The sequence below is a fragment of the Leptonotus elevatus genome, chromosome 17, assembly GCF_054856555.1.
Source record: "Leptonotus elevatus isolate MCC_2025b chromosome 17, RoL_Lele_1.0, whole genome shotgun sequence".
Taxonomy (NCBI): domain Eukaryota; kingdom Metazoa; phylum Chordata; class Actinopteri; order Syngnathiformes; family Syngnathidae; genus Leptonotus; species Leptonotus elevatus.
Genome location: NC_141255.1, coordinates 18095108 through 18121661, shown reverse-complemented (window position 1 = coordinate 18121661; position 26554 = coordinate 18095108). Strand labels below are relative to the sequence as shown.

General features: G+C 42.8%; 2 protein-coding genes across 6 annotated transcripts in view; both read left to right on the top strand.

The window, feature by feature from the left end:
• Positions 1-379: 379 nt before the first annotated feature.
• Positions 380-18475, top strand: etv6 (ETS variant transcription factor 6). 4 transcript variants are annotated; one of them, XM_086059985.1, is made up of 9 exons: positions 380-745; positions 2780-2822; positions 3164-3320; positions 10423-10587; positions 13715-13849; positions 16317-16886; positions 17616-17758; positions 17828-17928; positions 18015-18475. In XM_086059985.1, exons 2-9 carry the CDS (start codon positions 2796-2798, stop codon positions 18115-18117), a joined length of 1401 nt encoding a protein of 466 aa, XP_085916111.1. In that variant the 5' UTR covers positions 380-745; positions 2780-2795; the 3' UTR covers positions 18118-18475. The 4 variants fall into 4 exon arrangements, with proteins under 4 accessions (XP_085916111.1, XP_085916109.1, XP_085916110.1 ...); XM_086059983.1 differs by having other exon boundaries at positions 3161-3320; XM_086059984.1 differs by lacking the exon at positions 2780-2822.
• A 384-nt stretch (positions 18476-18859) lies between these two features.
• Positions 18860-26554, top strand: part of LOC147160269 (chemokine-like protein TAFA-2) — a 47617-nt gene continuing 39922 nt past the window's right edge. For both annotated transcript variants that reach the window (XM_086060279.1, XM_086060278.1), the window contains exon 1: positions 18860-19175. The gene's annotated coding sequence lies outside the window, so the exon portion shown is untranslated. The remainder of the gene's footprint in view (positions 19176-26554) is intronic.

Below are 26554 nucleotides of genomic sequence, written 5' to 3'. Positions count from 1 at the left end.
TTCCACTTGCTGTCGACTGAAAATGACATCACAGGTGCTCGGGTAACAACCAATCATGTCTCAGTTTGTGAACGTCACATGACGAACCCAGAAAACAGGTGAGTTACCCGAGCTTTGACTCTGAGCACCATGTGATGTCATTTTCAGTCTACTTCTGTTTTTAAAGATATTAATTGGAGCCTAAAGTTAAAATTAATTCTAGACAAGATATAAATGGCTAAATGAGTCAAGTATCCCTTTAAAGTTTCTATGTATAACATTTTCTATTACTGCACTGCAAATGTTCATCCTGGTGTACAAATGTGCGCTTGTTGTTTCCCTTTAAAAGGGGGCAAGGCTCATTGCTGGGAATCTACGTCATTTCGCCGTTTTACACACGTCCGGATCAATGAGAGCGAGCGATCGTGCGTGCGTGCGCGCGCGTGCGTCGCTCTTCCAGGAAGGGATTATTTACGTGCGCGCCGCCGACACGTGAAAGGGAAACGCACGACAAGACAAAAGAAGTTTGTCTATTTTCCGGGCGGAGGAATGGAGCGTTGAGGCAGCAGCAGAAGAAGCAAAAGAGGCGGCGGCAGTTTTGCAACGGCGGGGCTTGCTTGACCACAACGTGTCCACGCCACCCACGACATATAGAAAGGATAAACACTTTTTGCAACAAGACAAAAAACAAAACGAGGGAGAAGTTCAAGAGGAGAAGTTCACGAAACGGGAGATCATGTCTGAATCCCCCACGGCTGCACCCAAGGTAACGACGCGCACCATCGTGAGAGTCCGTTGAGGGTCTCGCGTTTGTTGGGTTTGTTTTTGTTTTGGCCGCGCTCAACTGTTGCTCGCACACGCGTCGACTTCGCTTCATTGCATCTGCGCGTAAAGTCGTGACTGGCAACGATACGGCGAGCTGTGCACTCGCTTCACATCACAACCACCTTTTGACTTCTTTCCCAAAACAGAACATGAAATAAAAACTCAAAAAATGGATGGAATCCACGTGTTGCCCACGTTAAAAGCTGGACTCTATCAACGGTCCACGCGTGTTGCCCACGGCATCGTGACAGAGTAGGAAAAAACAACATAGGGCAGTTTTGTTTACTGTCATTTTATAATATCGAACCCGTCCGTGTATGGTCAAGGTTAACACGGGCGCTAATCCATTTTTGTCTGACTTCAGCCAACGTTGAAGCTTAAATGTCACTCAAAACCATTACAATATTTTTTGTCACTTACATAGGAAGCACTGCAAATATCGGTCTTTATCCATTTTAGGTCATTTATAGCTCAGTGTCCTCCTCAATAGTCTTCAAGAATCCGCACTGAAGTTCTACAAATTGTTTATAAATAATGCAAATACAGAAAGTGACCCTTTCTGAGGTGGGCAAGCCGGTGTAACGCGTGATTGGTTTGGGCCGAGTACAGCTATGGATAGGTGCTACATGGATAGCCAAGCAGGTAGCAAAAATGGGCTGAATGTCCACATGTACTTACTTTATTAAAAGACAAAAAAAAAAAAGTTCTCGGTGCTATCGCGCGTCACAATAAAGCGTAATTCTGCACACTACCACTCAGGTCCATGGCAAAAATACTCTGAAAGGCAAAACGTGACCCATTGGCATGGCAAAACAAAGGGGCAACACAATGTGGCGCGGTGCCATACTACGGATTGTTACACCGGTCTAGGCCTTTCCAACATGTCCATTAATACTATAACCTAAATGATAATGCACGTAAAGACAGCTTCCCGCCCCATTAAGTGTTTCTGTATGTGAGTAATGACAAGTCATTAGGGAGTATGATGTCATTGTGAGGAATAATTGTCTGACAGCCCACAGCCCAGTTCTGTCACAAGCTCGGTGACCCCAAAAGTCCCAGCTGCCTGAAAATGAAGACTTCCCCTTTTTTCATCCCCTTTTCGATAGAAAAGTTATGAATTGTCTGTAAAGGTCTGTTTGAATGTCTAGCATGAAAGAGGAAATGGAAGACTGAAAGATTGCTTCTTGGCTTCCACAGGAAATTCCTGCTACATTCAGTTGGTACGCACACAGACAAAAATAAATAAATTAATAAATAACGTGAGTGGGTGCTGACAGCAGGCGGAGGAAAGAAGCAACAAATGAGCTTCATTTCCTCTAAAAACATTGGCTTCTTGTTCTGCTCTCACTCCGAAACGGAAGCACACGCTGGATCAGCTTAAGTTTGAGCCAATGCGATGTTGCTTGATAGCCACATCTTTCCTACGTTGTGCAACAAAACAGTCAAAAGAGAAATATACACAATTTGTGACGTGTCTTCTTCACGGTGGTCTTGGTTGTCTTATCTACATGGGAAAATAACTGCAAGAAGAAGCGCTGATGACTTGTAAACATTTTGCTGAGAGCGTCCAGTTGAAGCGTTTGGAACAAAGCCTTTTCTATGACAAGACTTGGAGCGGCCCTGTCGTGTCATGACGACAACCTGAAGCAGTTCAAGACGAAGATGGAGAAGATGCCTGCTGTCACAATAGCAAGTGATGATAATGATAATGATGATGATGATGATGAAGGCTAATCATCCATGAATCCACTAAACATCCACAGCAATCTGTTGAATTTGACAAAAAAATTAGCGTTGTTTATCTTCATTGTGCCACAACATTAGGTACATTAGGAATGAGATCCAAAACAGCAGCTACTGCTTTTCCAATGATATTCCTCAGTTATGACATTACTATAGAGTTGTTATTGCAGTGTGGTCAATTCTAGTATTGTATTAGACGCCGACAGCCTGACATATGATTTCCGGGCAGGTGGCGTATAGGAGCCATGTCAGCCGTGTGGAGATACTTTAAGGTAAACACCAAACTTCACCAGCTGACCGACTGCTAATTATGCTCTGCAAATTGAATGGCCATTTTAGAACTTGAGGTCTTGGATTTCTTTGTACCCACTTGACAGTATTTGTACATTTTTGGACCCGCAGTGCATTACTTTTAGCGTAAAAGCATGTGTAGCATAACAAGCCCATCTATCAGTCATTGCCTTACTGACTGCTATGGTGGCTTCATGACATCAGGCAAGGCGAAGCAATCCTGTGTGTGTGGAAAGGGGTGGGTGGGTGCTGTTTGGGTTGAGGTCCGGTGGTGGGCTTGGCACGTTTCACGAGCTGTCATGTCTCTGTCTATTCATAGCAGGAGAGGCGTTCTTTCAGTCCTTCCTCGAACCCGCTGCCAAACTCCACTTCCTCCCCTGTCCATGCTCCCACCCCTGTCCATGCTGTCCATGCCCCCGCCGCCGCCAGGCCAGCCAGCCGAATGGAGGACAAGCCTGCCAGGCTGCCCGCGCACCTGCGTGAGTATCACACACACACACACACACACACACACACACCCCACACACACACACACCGGGAGGTGTCAAAGCAGATGTTAGCTGCAGACATGCTCGAAATGTCACCGGGTCAGAACTGATAGCGCTGGCTGACCCACAACAGTCTCGCACAGTTAATTTGTCACACGAAAACAACAACACAAAAAAAAGATTAGGAACTTGGAAAAAAAGGTGCATTCAGTTGTGGATTAAACCGCTGTTTCTCTAACTTTTACATGAAAATGGTGTAGTGGTGATGAAAGTGGTGACGATCTCCCCTGCTTGGCCATTATTGGCTGCAGGTGATCACGCTACATTGCTTGGCCTATCTGTGCTGAAAGGAATTTCACGGGCTCAGTAGTTGGCTTGTGACTGTTGCAATGGTACGTCATGTGATTGCTTTTTTTATTGTAATCCCTTTAGACTCTGCCGAGCCAAAAAAGAAAGTGATTGGACAATTATGTGCAATACTGAATGGACATGTATGATGTTCCACAGGGTTCATTTGTAGGGCCTCTGCTGTTTTCATTGAATCTGCTCCCCCTGGGATCGATTTTAGGAAAGCAGAGGTGTTTTTTTTAAGTGCTAAAACTAGGTTATGTAATTTGAAAAATGCAATTTTATGGACAGGGTATTGTCATCGCCATGAGTGACTGAGGTAGACAAACCTAAAAAGAATTGTCAATACGATGAACGAATTAAAAAATGACCAGCAGTATAACTCCCCCTTGTTAAATGCAGTTTAGATATTATCAGCATGTTTAATGCCCCATAGCTGAAGACTACATAAATGAATATAGTGATGATAGGAATTATGATTTCAATCCTGACATTAATTTATAGCATATGACAAGTCCATACGACCTTCAAGATGTTGATTTTATTAGCTTGTTAATGCTAACAGTGTATACTGTATAAATTTGTTCAAATGAATGGCTGGGACCAAGCGCTTCATTGTGGCTAATGCTTTTTTTTTTTTTTGCCATTGGAGATATTCAAGTTCCGTATTTATTGATAAGTGAACTGCAGGTAAACAATAGGAAAGCAGGTGCGCTTGGTGGGCTGCCAACAGAGAGTAAGCCCAACGCTCAATGAGTAACAAAATGTCCAAAACTGCCGTTAATGTTTAACTTCTTTTTTTTTTTTGAGCTGAGGACATTTGTCAGGGTGTTGACTGACATTGACAGGAAACTCTTCAGACATTGTTTTAGAAAAAAGGAAGAAGTGCTTTTGCTTCTCTTTCCTGTCACGTGAAAGAGATGGGTCACTTCCGCATGCTTTGGCGGAAGTTTGCCGTTGTCACATTTGAAACACGCTTCGTCACGTGGACTGTGCAGGAAATTAGCACTTCCGCTCATCCTTCCTATGCAAACATCCGTGTGGTGGGAAACCAGGCGACCGCGAGAGTGAAGGAAGAGAGGAGGGCTTAAAAAAACGACAGAGAGAGCAAGAATGAGGGAGGAAATTGCAGTGCGGGCAGAAATCCGCCTTTTCCATTTCCTGGAGAGGAAGTGGATTAGATGGGAGAGGGGGGAGGGGGTGTTAGTCACCAACTGTTCCCCACACTAAAGAATGCTAGTATAGCATTATGAACTCTGAAAAAAAAAATATTTCAAAATTCCCATCTAATGATGGGAAGTGACGTCCATGGCAACAAGACTGCCTGTTGCCTTAGTATGTGTGTGTACTCAATACATGCGTGTCTTTTTGTGTAAAGCGTGTGTAGGTGTAAGCTGTGAGTAACCGCATTACAGTACATGATTAAATGAATGCCCCTTTGCTATCTTTTTGTGTTGTAGATCACACGTTGGAGCTAATAAGTGTGTGTTTGTGCGTGTGTTTGTGAGGGGAAATTTCCTGCCCCTGGAAGCAGCTCTTGTCCTCAGGAATTTCCTGAGTGGGCAGACAGAGCTTCCTGAATAAATGTTGTTGTTGTTGTGTGTGTGTTTTAACTCGCTCGCTCGTCTCCTGTGAAAGGGAAACTGTTCTCACATGCCAGAGCGCGAGCTGAATGCAGTCCCCTTCTCTTCCTGCTCGCGACACACTCCGCATGGGAGGGGTGGGGGCCGGGTTCGGGGGGCCGAGTTCGTGGGGTGTGAGGGTTGACGCTGAATTTTCCATTGAACACCCTCGCACCACAATGTGATCTAGCCGATCTTTGCAACAAACAACAACAACAACAACAACAACAAAACACACACACACAAAAATAGCTTTTTGAATGAAAAGTGCACCGTGGCCTGTCCCATCCTTACCGGATAGCTGAAGAGATTTTTGTATTGCTGGTAAAGGGTGACAGTAAATAAGCAGACTGCGGTCACTTGTCATATTGCATGTGGTAAACATCAAGTGAACAGGATTTGCAGGAAGTTTCCTGACACTGGCAAGAAACTGCACCAAAGAAAAAATTGTAGAGTGCCACTCAAATGATCGAGTGTTTTGCTTGATTTATTTTCCATGACCTGAAAAAGGCTTTTTTTAAATAAGCAATAGACTTAATTAATAGGCAAATTGCATTTTTTTTTTTATGAGCTGGGGTAAATTAACAATCGTAACCATCCACTTTAAAAAAAAACCCACACAAAACACACTGGCATCTTTTTCTTCCTTCCCTACCTCAGTTATTTATTTATTTATTTATTCTTGCATCCTTCCTCAGCTTTTGCCATATTTCCTTTTTTCCTACCTTCCCTCTTTATGGACTTTCCTGCCATTCTTCCCCTCCCTCCCCTTTGCTTATCAGCTTTTCTTTTTGACCTCCTTCCTCTCTTTCTTTCCTCTTTCCTGCATCCTTACATCTTTCCTTCCTTTGCTGAAAGCTACTTTTCTGTTTTCTTTCCTTCCGTGCCAACCTAATACGGCTTTAGTATTGGCCTCTTGACATTATTGACTGTATTCACACATGCGGTACCTGTATGGAAGAATGCTAGTCAGTCAATTGAAGTGCTGCATATGAAATTGGAGGCTGGTGTAATTCATTCTTAATTCCGGCATCCCTAACAACTGCGTCAATCTTACACAAGTTGCGCCAAGCTAATAGTCTCACTAAAGTGTAGTTGGAATGACATCAAATAGGGCTGCACGATATTGTAAAAACATGTGATATGCGATATAGCTGCTGAATAGTGATATCGATATTATTGCAATATTTAACATGGAGGCCTACCTAAATAAATGACATTTTTATTATCTAATGAAATAATTAAATTTGTTCATGTTGCAAAATAAGCATACTCAATGTATTCTTAGTTAATTAATTGTAATTACCTCTCGATAATGTTCAACTATTGGATGGCGGTGCACATTGTAGTCAAATTTAGATAAAAGCATTAAATTCCATATGAAACTTATGGCATGTCTTTGCAATATGCATATTGTATTGGCCAATATGGCAATATTGATATTTTTTCCATATATTGTGCAGCCCTAACATCAAATGCGAAATTAAGTGCGTGAAAGATTTTGAGGAATAGCCGCACATTTGGACCTTCTTGCTGTTGTCGATGTTTGCGTTTCATGTGATTGTAGAAAATACTGACTGAGCTTTAACTGTGTGTAAAAGGGAGGCGAAAAAAGACAAAAGTAAGCCTATCAAGCATTGAAAAAAAGAAAAGTGAATAAGAGGAAGAGTTGCAAGAAGCCAACAAGAGCTGGCTTGCTCTTGTTTCTTGACAACAAACGATCAGGAACAGGTCGTGCTACTTCCTGGCCATAAAAGCTGCACGTGATTGATGATGTGTTTTATGTTTGTTTGGACTGGATGCAGTCCAGCTCTGCTGGATGGGGACATGCACATGCCTGCTGGCTTAGGAAGCAGAGGATGACGCTGTAAAAATGACAAGAGTGGCTGAGGGAAGAAGGGGGAAAGTAAAAGTGTGCGTCTGTCATTGGGACGGAACGAGTAGAGGGGATGTACGCCGGCCGGTGAGGAAATGAGCACATGTTCCTGAGTCAGGGTGTCGGAGGGTCACAGCTAGACCTCCTTATTTCGTCCTTCCGCCTTCTCGGTTCAGAAAGAAAAAGTCTCTCGTCTCCTGAGATAGCGACGCTAACGTCCGCCTACTTGTGGCAAACATTTACCAGTTTGAAGCAAAGTCCCAGCAGCTTGATTGATAGAGGCGTGTTTGTTTGTCTTTATTCAGCTGAAGCCGGTTGACTGTGTGACGGCCAAGGCACATACTGCACATGAAGTATAAGCGCGCGTATTTATGCAATGCTCCACTGACTAAAGCCAACGGGAGATACTTCCCATTCGGAAATGACAGCAAATTTGTGTCGGAATTTGAAATGTTTCAGAACAATCAAAGAAATGGGCAGTGATTATTTCACATACGAGTTGCACACTTTGATAATTTTATTATTCTACTTACTCTAATTACTCTGTGTCAGATGAGAGAACAACGGATGAAAAGCAACACGCTATTTTTCAGGCGAAAATTTGAAGGGATACTTGACTCATTGAACCATTTTTAGCAGTAAAAAGTTAATATTTATAATAGGAAGTAGGTAGTGACCAATTACGGCTCACCATGGGTTTGGTCAGCAAACTGAGCCATGATTGGTCATTACCTACTTCCTCAGCACAGGTGATGTCATCTTCAGTCAACAGCAAGTGGAATTTTTTTTTTTAAATGTATGAATTGTACATGAAAAATAATGAAGTTATCAAATAAATTCTGGGCAAAATATTACCTTTTTACTGCTGAAAATGGCTCAATGAGTCAAGTATCCCTTTCAGCTTCTCGGTAAGATGAACCTCATTAACCCGTCTGGCTGCCAGCGGAAAGTGGAGGGCTTCCGTACGCCGACAACGAAATGAGATAGCGGTGATCTCATCACGCCCGTTCATCCCCCGAGCGCTGAGGCGTTGCCTCGGCAACAAGCGCGCTTCTGCATCCGTATGCGTCGTCAGCGCGGGGGCCTGAGACACCACTGAGAGAAACTTGCGTGTGTCATCGCAAGGGGATGGGGAGCCCACGCTTTAGTCGAGGGTTTCACGTCCTGCTGCCATCGCACTTTGGTGAGTCAGTCAGTGGAAACATTATACGTGCATGTTCTTTAGTAGGGCTCGACCCCTTAATTGGTTAAAAATCAGGAAAAAAAGTCAGACCCTACTCCTGCGTATTGTTAACTTACTTGTAAAAAAATACTGGTGACAAGGCACCAGAAGTGGAAAATCAGAATACAACCTGTGGCGTAAGTCTCAATTCTTACATTTGCATGGATTTGCATGCATTCTGTGCAAGAAGTATTTTGTCCGTTAAAGCATCAACTGTCATCAAATTAAATTCAAATGACTTTGCATTCACTCATTCAGACCCTCTTCTGCATGCCCACCATTTTTCTATGGGTTAGGTCCCAGAATAGATACGACGATGCCCCCACTCTGGACTCCATCGCACGCTCCAGCCTCGTATTGGTTTCCTTTTCTGTTTGTCTTTCTCTTACCATTGGACGTCTTTTTTCCCCCTTCTTTTCCCTTTCATCAATCCACATCCATCTTTCTGACTTCACAAGCCTTCTACTGTTGCTCTTGAACCTTTGTGTGGTGAAACCAAGCTCGAGCTGGATTACTTCCTGCAAGCGTGTTGCGACGCATTATTTTGTGACTGCCCCATTTTTCCTCTTCTGCCCTCGCCTGTGCTCTCCTCGTACTTCCTCCTTTGGGCTCTGCGCAGATGGCCGAGACCGACATACCGGATCTAAGAGGGCTTTTTTGGCAGAGCCAACAGCGCCGCTAGCTCTTTGGCCTGCTGCGGCCTGACCTTGTGACCCGCTGCCGCCTACCGGGCTTTGCTGCTCAAGCAAGTTGCCATGAGAGACTCACATGCAGCTCACTTGGCAGTGGTCTTGAAAAATAAGCTCATTGAAACATTTTTTTCCCCCTCAATATTGTGATTTAATATGTGATTATTTTTCTCCAAGGTCTTCTTTTGATTTTTTTTTTAACAAACAAAAGCAATGAATTCATCTGTATTACAATTAACAATATTATATATAAAAGTTTTGGTCGATTATCATAATAATTATTTTTGTTTAGATATCTTTTTAAAATGTGTCCAAATCCTCAGAATTTCAGCTTGCCAAGAGTATATATTCTCTGATTGATGTTGTTCTCCATGAAAGCGGACTGATTATCTTTGTTTTGAACCAAAATAATACAATAGTTTTTATTTTGCAAAACAGTGATTTCTGCCCATGTTCCTCCCGTTACAGAGCAAACCAGTAACTGAATTTTTGTTAAATTACTAGAATAAGCTCCAGCATAATAGCGAATGTGTTTAGTGTCATTCATCAAAATGTTAGTTTCACATCTTGGGGTTGTTCAGCAAAAACGTTCAGAATTCAGTCGCAATCTAGATGTGCTTTCATGTCATATTGAAGACTCGCTGTGAAAACTGCGTTTGTGGTGGCTGGTCTGAGTGTTCCATTTACTGACGTGGACAACAGCTGTCTGACGCCCAGAAAGAGAGGGAGGGAGAAGTGCGAGATGACGAGATGAGAAGGTCAGCCTGAGTCACAATGCCAATCATTGAATTACACACAGGTCGAAAAAATGATGAGATGGCAGGAAAGGGTCTGGAATAAATGAGGGTGAAAAGAAGAAGAAAAAATTGTATCTTGCCTTGCAGACAATGTGAAGTGAGTACAAGACGGCAGAGGCTTACATGGTTTTGATATCCCCTCACCCTCACCTGCACCACCCCCACCGTGTGACTTTTTCCATGAGCTGGTCTCCTTTTTTTTCGAGCTTCTCCTCTTGGAATCTTTTCTTCCAACATCTTCTGTCTGTCTGAGTGACTTTTCTTCATCATTCCTGTAATCACTCCCTCCTTTTATCTCCACTTCCTCAATTTCCTCTTTACTGCCTTAGCCTCCTTCCTTCCTGCCCACCCCCTCCCCCCTGCCCCCGTCCCACTCACCCCTCCCCTTTATCCGGCCTTTCCACCTTCCTTCCTTCCTTCCTTCCTTCCGTTCACCCCCTCTTCCCCGCTGCGCTGACTTCACTCAGCCTTTTTTTTCTTTTTGTCAGCTTTGCTGCTTGTTCCCCTTTTTCCTAACTTGTGTGTTCCCCCCCACGCAGGTTTGCAGCCGGTCTTCTGGAGCAGAGAGGACGTGGCCCAGTGGCTGCGATGGGCCGAGAAGGAGTTTGCACTGCGGCCAATCACCAGCGGCTCCTTCCAGATGAACGGAAAAGCTCTGCTGCTGCTCACCAAGGAGGACTTCCGCTACCGCTTGCCTCACTCTGGTACCATTCCCCCCCACCCTACTCTCCTTTCTCGCTCTTTACAAATATAAATGGAGCACATATTTTCAAGTCATGGCTGGAAGATTAATCTAAATTTAAGCAGGATTTTGATTTTGGCTTCTCTTGATCTTTACAACAATTTGATGAATGGATGAGAAATAATTCATGTACAAAGTTCCCTACGTTGTGAAAGTACCCTGAATGCAACATGTTGCTCCATGCACTGCAAGCATGGAGCGTATGCCATTCTGCCATCCCTAAGCATCCTTTAATTCATGATATCCCTGGTGGAGTTTACTGTCATGACACTATGCTAATGCTAAAGTCAATGAAGGATCCCATTCAAATGCTAACAGGAAATTAGCATAGACTTCAGGAGTGATGTTCCTTCAAACAACGAAAATTCACACAAACGCATACACACAGGGAAGATAACACTACTCACAGGCACAAACTGAAAAATGAATAGAGCTGAAATGGAACTTTCTTCTATCTCTTTGTGAGTGTGTTTTCCATGCACACACGATCCCACACTGCCCCTAAAACGGCAACATGTGCAGGAACAGCCATTATTTCAGTATATTCTTACAAATTTAATTTCCCATTGTCCTATGAAATTATATTTCCAGTTCAGTTTTTAAGGATTCAAGGAATTTTCCTTTCTGCAAAAGTCAAGGATGCAAATATCTGTTTTTGTCATGCCAACACACATTTGCACATAATATGGCACAAAATACAATCCTTGAGGTCTCAGGTTCGCAGACTAAGTCTTGAGAGATTTGTGAAAAACATAAATATGATAAAGAGATAAGGGCCATGTAATGCTTAAGAATGAAAATTGCAAGAGGCTTGCATTTCATATGATATTTATGCTACAAGGTAATTTTGTACTTGACAAGTAATACAATAAAATGTTCAACCTGCAAGGATAAATGAGCATGAGACTATAGGTGGGTTTCCATCCACCTATTTTTATTTGAATTTTCAAGAATTGCGAAAAAGAAACTGAATGGAAATGCCAGAAGAAGAAAAAAAGGCCCAAAATTCGCATAAAGGTTTTTACGCTTGGAGGGGGTGGTTTTTGAAGCGTATTGAAAAAAGGAAAATGTGCATTTTGGCGATGGAAACAACAAGACCGGATATACGTCGCACGTTTTGACTGATACTACGTCACACGCATGTTTGTAGTCACAATAAATGGAGGATGATAAAGTAAGATATGTTTGGGGAGACGAAAAAACACGATTATTTTTTTATAATAAATTAAAGAAAAAAATAACATTAATGCAATTTTAGATGGCTTTATTAACATCAGCTGTCAATGTAACGACACACTTCACTTACATACGGGAGGGAAGCCAACAAGACAAACTACTTCCCTTCAGTCCGTCAAAACCAACATTCCCACCTGGAACTTCCCATTGTCCCAAAGTTCCGTCACTACAACGTCATCTCGCGGCGCATATTCGCAAAAGAAGAGCAGATGGGGGCTACAGGTGGCGAAGTGGTACCGTCACTTGCCTACGACGCAGATTGGCGTGGGTTTGCTTCCCCGCCTTGTAGACCGTGTTTGTATTTTGAAACATTTGGATGGAAACCTGACTTCTGATGATAGTTTTTATTGTTGAATAAACTCTTAAGTTTTAAAATGAATAACAAATTATTTTTTCAGCATGATTTCAATCTCAATCAAAAATAATCATGATGATGATTTTTTCCCATCATCGTCCAGCCCTAATTATCATACAATACGCCACTTTTAATACATTGGACTATTATGTCAAGAAACACATGTAAAGGTCAAATGAATATGGTGAAAATCAGGCCCAATAAAATTGTCAATACACGAACTTGTAAGATCAACAAACAATAAAGTCAGAGAGCAAGGCTGCAAAAGGGGGCTTGGAGGAAGTAGCGGACTGTTGATCAGGAAGTACCAACCTTAACTGTTGCCCCCGGCAACATTGGCAGCCGGGCGGGTTCAAGCAGAGAGCTGTTGGTTTGTTGTCCCCCCAAGCAGACTGCTGGATTTATTTTCAATATGAAAGCGGAATTGAGAATACAGTAGATGACGCGTGTTTGGTCACGTCAAAATTTTGATGCATACAGATAAAAGCTTCCACATTGAAATAAATGTTTTGCTTCATTTGATAAACATAAATTACACTTCCACTTCTTTTGGGTAATTTATGATTCCACTCTTTTTTTATGGAGTGAGATTCTGCCATGAAAATGTGATTTATTTATTTTCACAGCTTTTATCAATCATTTCCTGTTCCTTTGCTTCATATACTCTGCCACTGCCTTTTCAATGTTTCCCTAAACTAAAATATGAGGTTGTCTACAGATAAACCGATGAATGATTAGTGCTTTATTTTCCTTCAGCAGCAGGGCAGCTGCCATATTTGACTACAACACATGAGTTTTATTTGTTTAATGTTGCATTTCCCAAATGGCAAATTGACATTTGAAGGGATCCAAATCATCCTCAATCAGGAAGAAGCAATTTTACGGGCACTGCGCTTAAAAGTGAGAACTGAAAGTACTGCGTGTGTGTGTGTGCGTGCGTGCGCGCGTGTCCACCATAACTTCCTTTACAAGACTCATTTCCTTATGATGGTAAATGTATTTTTTTTCTTTTCTTTTTTTCCAGAGTTGTCAAACATTATGTGTATGTTCCTTCTTCTTTATGTGAAGTTATTTGTTAAGCTTGTTTGGATCCCATTTGTCCGCCGTCATAAGTAAACACAACACTGTTAATCATTGAGGGAACTTCTTGTTCCAGCTTTGTCCCGTACTGTATGGCCAATCAAAGGAAAGTGTCAGGCTTGTATGTCTCATTTAGTTTTGTCAACATCAATTGAATGCATGCGACTTGTGCCAGCTCAATTTGTCCCAATAAATCCTCAACTGCACCAACATAGGCTACTGTAGAAAAACTAAAAGCCGCTTTTCCCCCTTCAAGAGGGAGTAAGTTGTGATTTTTCCATTATTACTCAAGCTTGGCACTGCCTGGAAATGATAGACAAGTTGTCGTCTTCCTGAGAAATCTGCAATATTGACTTCCCCTTTTGTAGAATTCCATCTTGTACAGCGAGTGATTGTTATTTATTTATTTTTACTCCAGGTGACGTCTTATATGAGCTGCTTCAGCACACCCTGAAGCAGAGGAAGAGCCACGTTTTCTACCCCTCGGCCTACTTTGCGGGAAACTCCTTCCACCTGCCGCCCGAGAGCCCCGCGCAGCACCTGAAGCTCGAAGGTCAGTTGACATTCTGGCGCTCGCCCAAGATCCAATTTGAAACTCATCTGTCACTGATGCTGATTACTGATGCTGTTTTCCGTCACTGATGTGAAGCCAACAAAGTTAGCAATAAAAACTGACTTGGTCATTGTAAAACCTGTTCTACAAGGAAATGTTGCCGTATTTAAACATGCTACAGTCAAGTGTAAAGTCTTAATTTTAGCTGAGGTTTGCGTCTGGCTATTGTCGGAGAATACCTGCCAGGTTACTCATTTAAAGATGATGATTTATTGTAATGCATGGTGTGCACAAATAGAACAAATCAAATGTAACCTTGGCACTACAGAGGTATTTACAGTAAATGCAGCAAACGACATAAAACAATAATAGTGACACCTAGTGGTCAGTTGTCATCACACGACACACTCAGTAGACTCTGCAAGGCCATGTTTGACATTATTGTTGTTTGTGTATTGTGATTTTCCCCCCTCCCCCATCTTCTAAATTATTCAACTTCCATTCAGATCTGGACCTAATTGCAAATGTAATCCCATTTAACTCAGGTTTAACAATTCATCAAATTCAGATCTCAAAGTAACAGAAAACAATTGTCAAATAGTTTTGGGGAAAAAACAAACCAAACCAAACCTGTGCTTCATCTTGGTCTTTAGTTTTTGGAGAGTGGGGTAAGTAGTGCCATTTTTTACTTAGTGTCTTTTACGCAAGGGGATTACAGGAATGCCTCCAACTAAACATGTTCCTCTAGTTTAGGATGTTGTGCATCCCTGGGAGCAATCATTTTGAATCTTCAATAAACTGTTTAAGAAATATAGATAAGCTTTAGGAAAAAAAAGTAGTTTTGTGGCACAACTTGCCCCCAGTGCTGGGTAGGTTGTGCCATTAGTCAGAATTCAGTGGAGTAAATTATGCCATTGATAACGGAAGTAAAAAAGATTATTTGAATCTCACAAATGATAATGCTATATAAAATGAAGACAAATTCAATACAAAACTTTGCAGGTTTCAGAGGCCTTTTCATCTTTCATTCTTTTGCTTTTCCAATTCAGCCTTTTTATATTCTCTTTCTCCATCTTCTCACAATTTAGTCACAATTCTTGCTTTCTTTTTTTTTTTCTTCTTCTTCTTTTTTTTTTTACAATTCTGTTCTTTCTTTCTGTGTATTTTGGCAAGGGAAAAATAACTTGTGAAAACACATAACCCAAGTGAGCAGAACAACCAGATTTGTCACTTGGTGAGTGCTCGGGAGGGTAAGCCTGAGCCTATTTTTTTTCTTATCCCTATATTATTTTTATGGCCATCATGCAGATTTTTATCTCCTTTCCAACCTGATTTATGGTCTTCCCCTCCTTCCAATCCTGCTTTCCTTTTGTTTGTTGACAGGATGAATTTTGGTGCTTACTTCTCAAGTCACGTACCTCCCTTTTTTTTTTTTACCAGATGTGCAAAATGAATGTCCCTTCAAAAATATGTGGTCACATGACCGACTTCTTGTATGGGTTTCTAAATAACAGGGGTGGAACTACTTGCCCCTTGGCACAAATTACCTCTCTCTCCCCTATATGTCATTTATTCATCTATATATAGTCTTGACCAGTAGTTCTGGGTCCAATGCGAACCCCAGGCTTTCAGTGAGTCAGTCGCAGGGGTTCAGCAGAGGTCCAGACGCACATCTGTACACACACATGTACAATATGACTTGACCTGTCTAACGGAACATATGGTGTTCCACAGGGTTCAATTCTGGGGCCTCTGCTGTTTTCATTCTGTCTGTTGCCCCTGATTATATCTTAAGAAAACAGTGGGGGTTGTTTGAAAGTGCTCTATTGTTGAGTTGAGTGATTAGAGTCAGTGTCCTAACTGTATGATTTGCAATGCCAAGTTGAGCAATTCGAGTCCAGCACATCAAGCATAACATGGAAATGTAGAATACAAGAATACAAGACTTTCTGAATTCAAGGTGAAGAGAGCCAGATTGGATGAACAGCCGACTCTCCCTCTTAGTTTTGTCCACCAGCAAACCCGATACCTGTGTCTTGAATTCGGGGGGAAAAAACAAAATGTTTCAATAAATAATTGTTGGGTGAATGCACATGTCTGAAGCTGGTGTGGTTGCGTACTTCCAACAAGATTCAGAAGATGATGATTGGGATGATGTTGATAACAAAATAAGCAAAAACAAAAGCAGCACTCACTGCAATGTTGTGCACTTGTACACCACTGACCAAGCCAGTTTTTTTTGGCACATTTGATGCCTGGTGAAAAGAGAAACGAGTTTCCAGGCATAAACCTGTGATTACCCTCAGCCTAATGAAGGAACTCACGCAGACATGAATCATAATGTTGAGCAGTCGTAGTAATTATTTCGCATTGTTGTGACAATAAAGTTAAGAGTTGTGTGACAAATTGCACACCGCATCGACCTCAATGTCAGCGTTTACCCTGTTGTTGTCTTCCGTCACCACAGAAACGGTACGACGGGCGCCATGCGCCACAGAGCCCATCCCCCAGCACCCGCCGACCATTGAGCTGCGACACCGCTCCCGCTCGCCCCACCACCCGGCGCCGCCGCAACATTCTCCCCCCGCGCCAAACCACCAACGGGTCGCTGCCGAGGACCGCATCCAGCCCTTCACCCAGCTGCCAGACAGCAACCACCACTTGCCCGAGGACACGTACCCTCTACCCGTTTCCCCGGGCACCCCCAACGGACGCTGCGCGGCTGCCAAGGAGACGGCGTGCCTGGGCAGCCCAGGAGGCCAGGAGGTGGGCCCGCCGCGAGTCATCCAGCTCATGCCCGGCACCGTCATGAACCCTCTGTTCCCGAACACGAGCAGGAGTGGCGGCGGGACCAACTTGGACTTGGGGCATAGCCGCGCCGGGCATGCCGAGAATGGCCGCATGGTCAAAGTAGACAAGATGACGGCGGCCTACCAGCCCATGCAACATTATCTTCAGGAGGAGGCGCTCTACAGGAGTTACCTCATGCCCGTGTCTCCACCGGAGGACCACCAAATGCCCATGGGGCGGATAGCAGGTAATGGAATGTAAATGGGCGGACGCCGTCTGATTCATTTCTTAAAACCTTCCAGGAACTTCTAGTGAGGAAGTATTTTATAAATATTCCATGTTGGACACTTGCCATGGAATTGAACGAGGAAACATTTGTAAACTACACTTTATTTTGGGCTATTCCAGTAAACGATTATGAAAACTTATTGAAACCACCCCACCCCCCCCCCAAAAAAACCCACTTTAGTTCACATTTTAATGAACATACACAATTTTACAGTTTGTTTATCAATGTAAAATAGATGAGCATTCCCTCCAATGATATTCATATTGTATTTGATTAAAAATGTAATTTACAATTGAATGCTATTACAAGAGCACAGTCAAAAAATAATAATCGGTATCAGCCTGAAAGATCCATATCTGCCGGCCCAATTTTTTTTTCTATGTTCTTTTATCAAACACAAGCAATTAAATGTATCTATATTTAAGCATAGGCTACACAATGGCTTCAAAATTGTGACAATTCAAGGTCTCGCTCCTCTCAAAACACACCAAGTTTAAATATTTTTTAAAAACATAAAATAAAAAATTGCCATGTCACAGTCAGATTTAATTGGTTTGGATTATAAGGGGTCCTTGTAAAAATCCCAAAGGAACATGCAGATCATATTTTTTCTGATGTCATATTAAAATGTCCAAATTTGTGGGACAGAATTGTTTATTATTTTTTTGTGTGGTATTGTCCTGGCAGACTGCAGGCTGCTGTGGGACTACGTCTACCAGCTCCTGTCAGACAGCCGCTACGAGAACTACATCCGCTGGGAGGACCCGGAGAACAAAATCTTTCGCATCATGGACCCCAATGGCCTGGCCAGGCTGTGGGGCAACCACAAGGTAAAAGTGATGAGGAATTGGACTGTATGTGTCTGTTTTCTAACACTTTGCATTTCCATGACCTTACAGAACAGGACCAACATGACATATGAGAAGATGTCGCGAGCACTGAGACACTACTACAAACTCAACATAATCAGAAAAGAGCCCGGACAAAGACTTTTGTTCAGGTAAGGAGGATCCGCGCGCGCGTTCTGCACGCCTTTCTGGCAACCGTGACAACCACATAACAACAGATGCTTTCTTTGTTGGGCAGGTTCATGAAGACTCCAGATGAGATTGTGAACGGCCAGACGGACCGCCTGGAGCACCTGGAGTCCGACACATATGAACAAATTTACATCAAAGAGGAGTGCTGAGGAACTCTGGGAACTTTTACTACTGCAAAAGCCACCAATGCCTTTTACAAGCAGCTCGAACAATCAGCATCGAACCTCAAACGTCTCGGGCGATTGCTATTGGCAGTCACCAAGACAGAGATACGAAATATTTCCAAAAATGCCTTTGGTTCATTTACTGTAGTTTTAATTTGACTCATGGACAGCGCTGAATATATTTTTTGTCAACTGCAAAAGCAAGCCAATCACTTTGTGCTTCTTTTTTTTGTTGAGATCTTCATATGCATTGTGTGTGCGTGCGTGCGTGTATGTGTGTGTGTGTGCGCGTGTGTGTGCGTGCGCGTGTGTGTAGGATGATTTGACAATGGAATAAACATTTTGGATCAAACTGTTTTCTTTCCTTTTAGTGAGGTAGACTTGAAACGTTGAGTGGTGTAATTTACAGGATGCCCACTTGAGGACGCTAGTGTACAATTTAATGTGAAGCTGTTTTTAATACAGAACATAAACGCATACATGTTTGGGATAAAGTAAGAAAAATGCATTCAATTGTTGAAAAGTGCTAAACGATTGACGTTGAAATGCATGTTCCCCCCTTAACTGATTCTCACAACTGTTTAAGGTTGTTTCAAATATAACCATATCTAATGTCTTTATTAAAGCAATTATTTGCACAAGATTGACACCGGACCGTGACGTTGAGATCGGGGCGGGGAGACGCTTACGCGCGCTCATAAAAGTTAGTGCGCGCACAGTGGAGCTGTCAGACGCGGCAGAACCAACAAGAGGATTCCTTTGTGACGCACCAGAACCGAGGGGACCACGCACGCATCCAAAACCACTCGGGAAGTGTTCCAAAGACGCATGAGGATTTCTCCTACGCTAGTGGGATCTTTTCATCTGAGGAGAATCGAATGTTGGCGTTGGATGAGATGCCATCAGTGATGCGTTAAAGGACCAACAATCGGAGCTGATAATTGAAGCCGTTCCGAGCTTTTACGCACGTCTCCAGATTTGCAGCCCACCTGATGGTATAAAAGCGTGTCTTAATGCGTGGGAAGGGAGTGGGACACTTCCAGGTAAGAAACGTTCGTTCATCCATCAACATCGAATCAATACTGAAACAATTAGCAGCAAAATGAGCGTTTAACTGTCAAGCCACAGCGAGAAAACTCAATTATTCACTCATACCTGCAATTCATTAGTTGTGGGCAATGGACTTTCCCCCCCCCTCCCCCCCCCCCCCCCCGACAGATGAAGCAAACACCAGATTATTTATTTATGGCAAATCTCGCTCTCAAGTGTAGTTTGATTTGCATTGCAAGTGACAAGCTTACACTTTACTTGCTTCTACTCACAATGTAAAATAATTAATGCATAGCAAATGCAGCAGGTCTCGTATGGAAGAGCAGAAATTAAACAGCCTGCTCCACTGTGGACAAATGTCACCCTAAATAAAAGCGTATTCATAGTTGGGTTGAATAATCTTTCCTTGGGCTATTTATTTGTTAGGTGTTTCAGACTGATGGTGGCTGTAAATGTCACGACGTGGAAGTCCATTCAGTCCAATTGTGATTTACTGATCTCACCTCCAGTCCAGTGTTTGCTCGCCTGTAGCAAATAGGAATTCTCTGATGATGAAATGTAGTGGCGGAGGCGCGCCAGACTGCTGCAGCTGCTATACTTGGTGTCTGCCACACACATAATAGCCATGATAAATAACGAGAGAGAGAGAGAGAGAGAGAGAGAGAGAGAGAGAGAGAGAGAGAGAGAGAGAGAGAGAGAGAGAGAGAGAGAGAGAGAGAGAGAGAGAGAGAGAGAGAGAGAGAGAGAGAGAGAGAGAGAGAGAGAGAGAGAGAGGAAATAGGGACATGCATCCTATATAACTATAAAAGTGTATTAGTGAAGGTGCTTTAATTCTTTGCATCCAATCCAATTTTATTCTGTTGGCTATTAGTGAAGCTACTCTGAATGAAGAGCACATGAAAACCACTGTACTATTAATACTATTAATAATATAACTTTCACTTGATTGTTGATTGCTCTGACTTCATGCAGACCAATCTTTTGACTATACCCTGTGAAGAGAAAGCTTTTTTCTTAGCAATGAAATGTAGGCTACATGTAGTACTTCTCCCAGACTTCCTGCTGCAACTATATATTGTAGATGGTGGGAGAAAATAACGTGAAAACGTCACGGAGAAATCATTGTAGTTAAGTTAAGCAGCCTTAGTAAATGGCAACGTAAGGTGGCAGCCACGGGCTTAACTTCTCCCAACGGCGAGTAAGAGTCATGGGGTAGATGCCACAGACTTTCACACATCAGCGTCGTTTCCGGCCACTAATGGCCGCGTTCCAACACTTTTTTTGCTGATAAACTGTATGAACTGGTGTCTACAAATACGTGTCCTAGTCATGATTTTTACATTTTAGTACATGTTTGTTTAAAGCTTGATTTGGGGGCAAAAACTGTGTGCTTGGTGCCATCTTAAGTTTAAACAATGAGATAAACACAATTTGGCTGTTTGTTCTCTCATTACACAAAACGATACATACTACGTCACTTGTCCGCATGACGAAGTCGCCCCCACCACCCACCGGCTCATTCTCGTACACGCCTTCTTAAACGGGAAGACCGTTGCGTTTCCAAATGGGCAGAGGGTTGGGCGCGGTCTGTCTGTAATTGATAGCAGCAACCACAAAGAAGCTGTTTAAGGAGGCGCGTACGAGAATGAGCTGGTGGGTGACAGGGGCGACTACGTCATGCGGAACAACTGACGTAGTATGTATTGTCTCGTGTAATGAGGGGACAAATAGCCAAATTGAGTTTATCCCAATGTGATCCCTAAAGATGGCGCCAAACACACGGTTTTTGCCCCATATTTAAGCTTTCATGTAGACAGGATTTGACACCAGTTTATATAGTTTATCAGCAAAAAAAAGAAGTTTATTTAGTGTTGAGTTATCATTTAAGTACACAAGGTGTCATTCTATTTGTTTGATATGTTTAGTTTAACAGTAAACTTCAACTGGGAGTGGCAATAAACAGCTTGAAAACTCTTGGTGAAAAAAAAAAGTTTCTATCCAATGGCTGCTTGGTGTGAAGTGAGTCGAGTAGGTCAAACGACGGCTCATCTTGAAAATGACATCCTTTTTTTTTTTATGGCATTTTGGTTTGATAGGTTTGGAAACTACCCCTTACATCCATACAGAATGTGTGGGTAATTCCTAACTACAAATTTGAGGCAGTGTTCCAATCTTTTTATCCCATTTGGTGTCCGATTCTCAGAGAACTGGCAGTCCTGGCGAGCTCCAATTAGCTGGAAGCGCGGCATTAGTAACAGCTCCTTGACTTTGAATGATGACGGCTTGAGCGGCGCCGGCGGCTCAGTGCCTTGGGCGGGTCACGCTGGTCCTCCTCCAGCTGGACAACACCAGCCAATGTCACCTTTTTTGGCATGCCTTGCCAACCGCTCGTCATGTTTGCTTCGCCATCAATACAGGTGACGCCGGCGCGTTGTGGTCGGACACTCCAAGCCAACCGGACTGGAAAACGAAGCCTGGGAACAGCTGTGGCATGCAGCGCTCTTTACAATTTGTCCATTATGACCTCTGAAGGGCTGGAAAAAGTCTGCCATCTGGATGTTTACATTTGTGTTCATCCTACGGATAGTTATGTGTGGAAAAGACGAGGAAATTAGCAGTTGCTGCAATTCTGCGGCACTTTCAAAAGTCAATTCAATCATCTTTCTTAGTTTACACTCGCTTTGCAACCATTTTTCTGAATCAAGACCAGTCTAAACTGCTCATTTACAGTCTCAAATAAACCATCCAACATTTTACTTAAGATCAAATTTGCAGTAAGAGTATGAATGCCAGCTGTAAATTGCATGATGAAAACATGCACGCACGCGCGCGCACACACACACAAAGTTGACAGAGAAATGAGCCGTCGTTCAGCTGATTTTTCAACAGTGAACTTCATTCGCTTCACAACAAGCAGCAGCTTGGCAGATAGTGAACCATTCTTGAAAAATTAGTCTGTAAGCTGTTCATTGTCACTCCCAGTTGAAGTTGACAGTCAAACTAAATATGAAACATGAGTGTTACACCTTGTTTATTTAAAAAAAACAAATAGATTTGTGTTAGGAACCATCTTTGTTTATCTTAATGCTAACGAACAATGTCAAATGTAATAGACAGGCTAAAGAATAGCAACAGATATTTGAATACACACAGTAGAACACCACATATGTTCATAACATAAACGCTCACAGGCATATATTCTTGATCTTCTGCGAAAAATGAGTGTCTGACAGAGGAGTTTTAAATTTGCGCACACCAGCAGGAGCAGCACAATGTCCACTCATTTAGAGCAAAATGTGTTTTTGTCTTTTTCCCATTGCTTGAAATGAAGTGTACATGATTTGCAGCCAGTATAATAAATGATGTGTAGTAAACGAGCCTATTTATTCTGCCAGGACACACGCACGCACACTTTGATAGCGGTTGTTCAGCATCATCTCTAAGAACAAGAGTTGAATTTCGGTTTGCGATTGTCGCCCGCTGTGCATGTGTTTGATGCAAGAAGGGAAGCAAGGTCTCGGTCGCCCCCAACAATCCGCTCTCATCCACATTCCGTTTGATCTGGAGCGCGCTTCCATCTCCCTCGGTTTCATTCCGAGGAAAACTGAATTCACCAGCAGCTAAATAAACTTCAGCACAAAGTCCAACGACACTCTTGCGATCTTAAAAAAAAAGACAACATGACACGTGAGGGGAGGCAGGTTGACCTTGTATGTGAGCAGTGGAATGAGTTTTGGACGAGTGCTGAGAGCATATAAACAGGATTTTGAATCCCAGATGTTTTTTGGGGACTGGAAGGCTCACGGCTTCGCCCAAACTGCCACAGCCAGCAATGATTTGAAGAATTTATTTATTTTTTTTTAAGAAATGGGAATGCGTGTGAAGAGGAATGATGTGGCAGTGGAGTTTTCCTGCGTGACAGCTCCTCATTTATAAGACGCCTCGTGCATAAGAGATGGCCGATGTGAGGTGTAGAAGTCATCTTCTTCTTCTTTCTTCCTCCTTTTGCATTCAAATGAATCACTTGCAACTGCAGGAGTGACATCAGCGCAAGCAGTGTAGGATTATGGGATGGATACACAAAGAAGTTGGTTCATTCTGTAAACCTCCGTACGTGCAGTACATATATTTATTTAAAATGTATTTTAGGGCTGTCAAATGACTACATTTTTAAATCAGATTAATCACATTTTAGAATTTTGATTAATTATGATTAAATGTGGAATTAAATTGGCTTTTTTTATAAACATTTTTTGAGTGCCAAATTTAAAGAGCACCTGTTGTGTGTTAATTCTTTCGACATTTAATGTTATGAGGAAGTTTTTAACATTTTTTGATCCACTGCACCCGCTCATCCTCCTCTTTTTCTTATTTCTTATTGCATAATTTAAAATGGGGAAAAAATGACCCCAATAGTTTGACATGAACAAATATTCTGAATGTCATACACAAACATTTATTGAATGCTTTACTTTACTCAAATGTGTAAAAGACATGTCTGTGACATGCATTCGTTTTCCTAAATCAGCCAAAAAAACGCTCTGTTCAAAACAGCCTATTTTTGGGGTGTATCACTTTTATGTAAATAGCTACACCAGGCCACGCCTAGGCCATACCCTTCTCTCTAGAAGGGGCAGTGATTTCGGTCACGGTAGCCATGTGCTAATGTTGTGAATGGAAACAACTGGCCATGGGAGCAGAAGGAAAGAAAAATTCAGACCTGTCTTTTACACATTTGAGAACTATTTTAATATGTGGAAATGTGGCATAACGTTTTACCATAAGAAAAAGTAGCATAATGTTACTACAGAGACTATGTTGTAGCGTTAGTTTGTTATTGTTTAGGCAATGGTTATTTTGCAAATCTCCCGCAAACGTTATTTTGCCGTGATTGTCTCCGATTTACCGTGAATGCTTGTAGACATTTATAAGCGGTTATGAATAACACTAATGTGCACATTTAGGCCACTGCGTGGTCGCAACGTGCAAGCCGTCTCGTCGAGACCACTTAGCGGCCGGTAAGCATCACAAAGTCATGTCAACTTGGTGGCGATTTGCCAGTCACGGCAAATTAACCACCGCAGATTGTATCTTGACAAAACAATACGCAACCGCTTCATATTATCCAACCACCCTCTTGTAACGAATATTGCCCGTCACCCTCAATTTTTTCATTTTATTTGCCTTTTTAAACATTTCCCCCTGGGGAATGTGTGTGCATGTCTTAACTCTGTGTTTTCAGTTCAAAAGGGACTCTTTGAGTTTCCCTCCAGCAGGGTCTGGATTTCGTTTTATAACCCCCAGGAAACGCATATCACAGCTCCGACAGACCTGAAAGCCTGTCTGATAAGCAGTCCCTAGACCATCTTTTATGGTCTGGTCTTTCCACAGGAATTAGCCAAGTGTTTTTTTTTTAAACAAAACCCCTTGGAAGTTTTATGGTACATTGGTATATCGGTTATCCTCAAGAATCCTGTCGCTCCTAATTAATCTGAAGTCTACATAATTCGGGACATACACTGACTCTATGTACTGGACTGACATCAAGTGACTCCTGATGTTTATCTTTGTACACAACCTGTATGTCTATCTCAAATGAATGAGGTGTGTAATTTCTGTAGCCACCTAAGTTTAGCTAATTAGTAAGCTTAGCGGATTCAATAACTTTATGATCGCGGTAATGTTTGAAATGTGTTCAGAATGATAAGTAAAGCATCTGGCTTGTCAATTCTGAAGCTTGGTCTCAGTCGACTAAGCCTGCTTCATGCGCACGGAAGGGGCGGGACCACACTGCCGGCCCCCGTGGGACACAGTTTTAAAGCCAGCGCGCGAAGGAATCTTGTTCTCTTCTCCTGCTCTCTTCCCCTCTCCTTTGCCCTATGAACTGCTCAAGGACTCTCACTCTTTCCTGCAACTCTTCCGCCCTCTCTCCACCTCACGTCTGGCCCCATGAGCTCTTTTCCTGCAGCTCTTCTACCCTCTCTCCACCTTACGTCTGGCCCCATGAACTTTTCCTGATCATCACTAGAAACGTGGTCGCTGAGGGTGACCACGCGGCTTCTTCCTTTGAGCCCCGGACTTGAGCCACCACGCGCGCCCAAAGCACTCATTAGGCAAGTACTCGCAACCACCCTGCGCATCCCCAAGGCGCGCGTGTCTGTCCAGCCGTGAGCCCGAGGCGCCCCGCAGCGCCCACACCAACTGACTGCGGCATCTCAACTGCTCAAGCACATCACCAACAACCGGGAAGTGCGCCAGCCAAGGACCTGCCGCGACCTCCACGCCGCGCGTGCATCACCGACCAGCAGCCAGAGACTCCCGGGCAGCATTCCAGCTGGACGTGCGCCAGCCAAGGACCTGCCGCGGTCTCCACGCCGCGCGTGAACCTCGCCACCAGCCGGAGACCTGGTGCAGCATTCTAGCATTCAACCGAGGATCAACGCTTGAGTCTCTCTCTCTCTCTTCCGTGCGACTGAACCAGTCCGTGAGTGCGCTGTCATTGCAATCTGACCATATACTACTGGTGCAACGCTTTTATTCATACATAACATAAAATAATTGACAGGTCAAACGCTTCCATCTTTATCCCCTATCTACCTTTTTCATTCCCTTTTTATCTTAGTTACTTCGGTTGCATGTTTTCTTTTTATCTTTAATTCGCATTTTTATTCATTAATAATTTCATTAATATGTTAGGCTGTGACTGATATATATGTGTGTTTACTAAATAAATTTGTTGTTTAGAAATAACATTTTTGCAGAATCATTTGTGTTTACTGAGTGGATTAGTAATTCTCTTATGAAAGCAAATAACTCCATGATTAACTAAAGTAGCCACTTCAGATTATGAATACTTGATAATAGGATTTTTATCGTTTATTTTGCTCCTACAAACAAGCAAAGTCAACGTGGTGCCCCAGAGGTTGCTGAGGAAATTACAACTCCCCTCAGTACCGTCTAAATTTCTAATAAGCCATTACGGCAACCCAAATAATCGCTACACTCTGCTTTATCGTATCTGACCTCTTGTAACCAAAGACGGACATACGGGGCTGGCCCCGTAAATTTACCCCAAAGTTCCTGCGGTGGAAACGCAGCTATTGTTTTCCCTCTCCACGGAGCATTTGCGAGCAGGGAGAGAAAAAGAAAGAAGCAGCCAGCTTCTCGAATTTTAGTGGGCGTGACAAACCTTTACCAGAGGTGGTGCCGCAACCCGAGGGGGTTAGGTCGAATGCACTTCAGTGTCTTTTTGACGTCACAAAGTCACGGAAGTTTAATTTGCCCGTTTGAAGCACACATTTTAGAAAGTCGGAGAAAGCTTTTTTCATACCTGGTTGGATTGTAGACAGGCCGGGGATACATATTATTGATA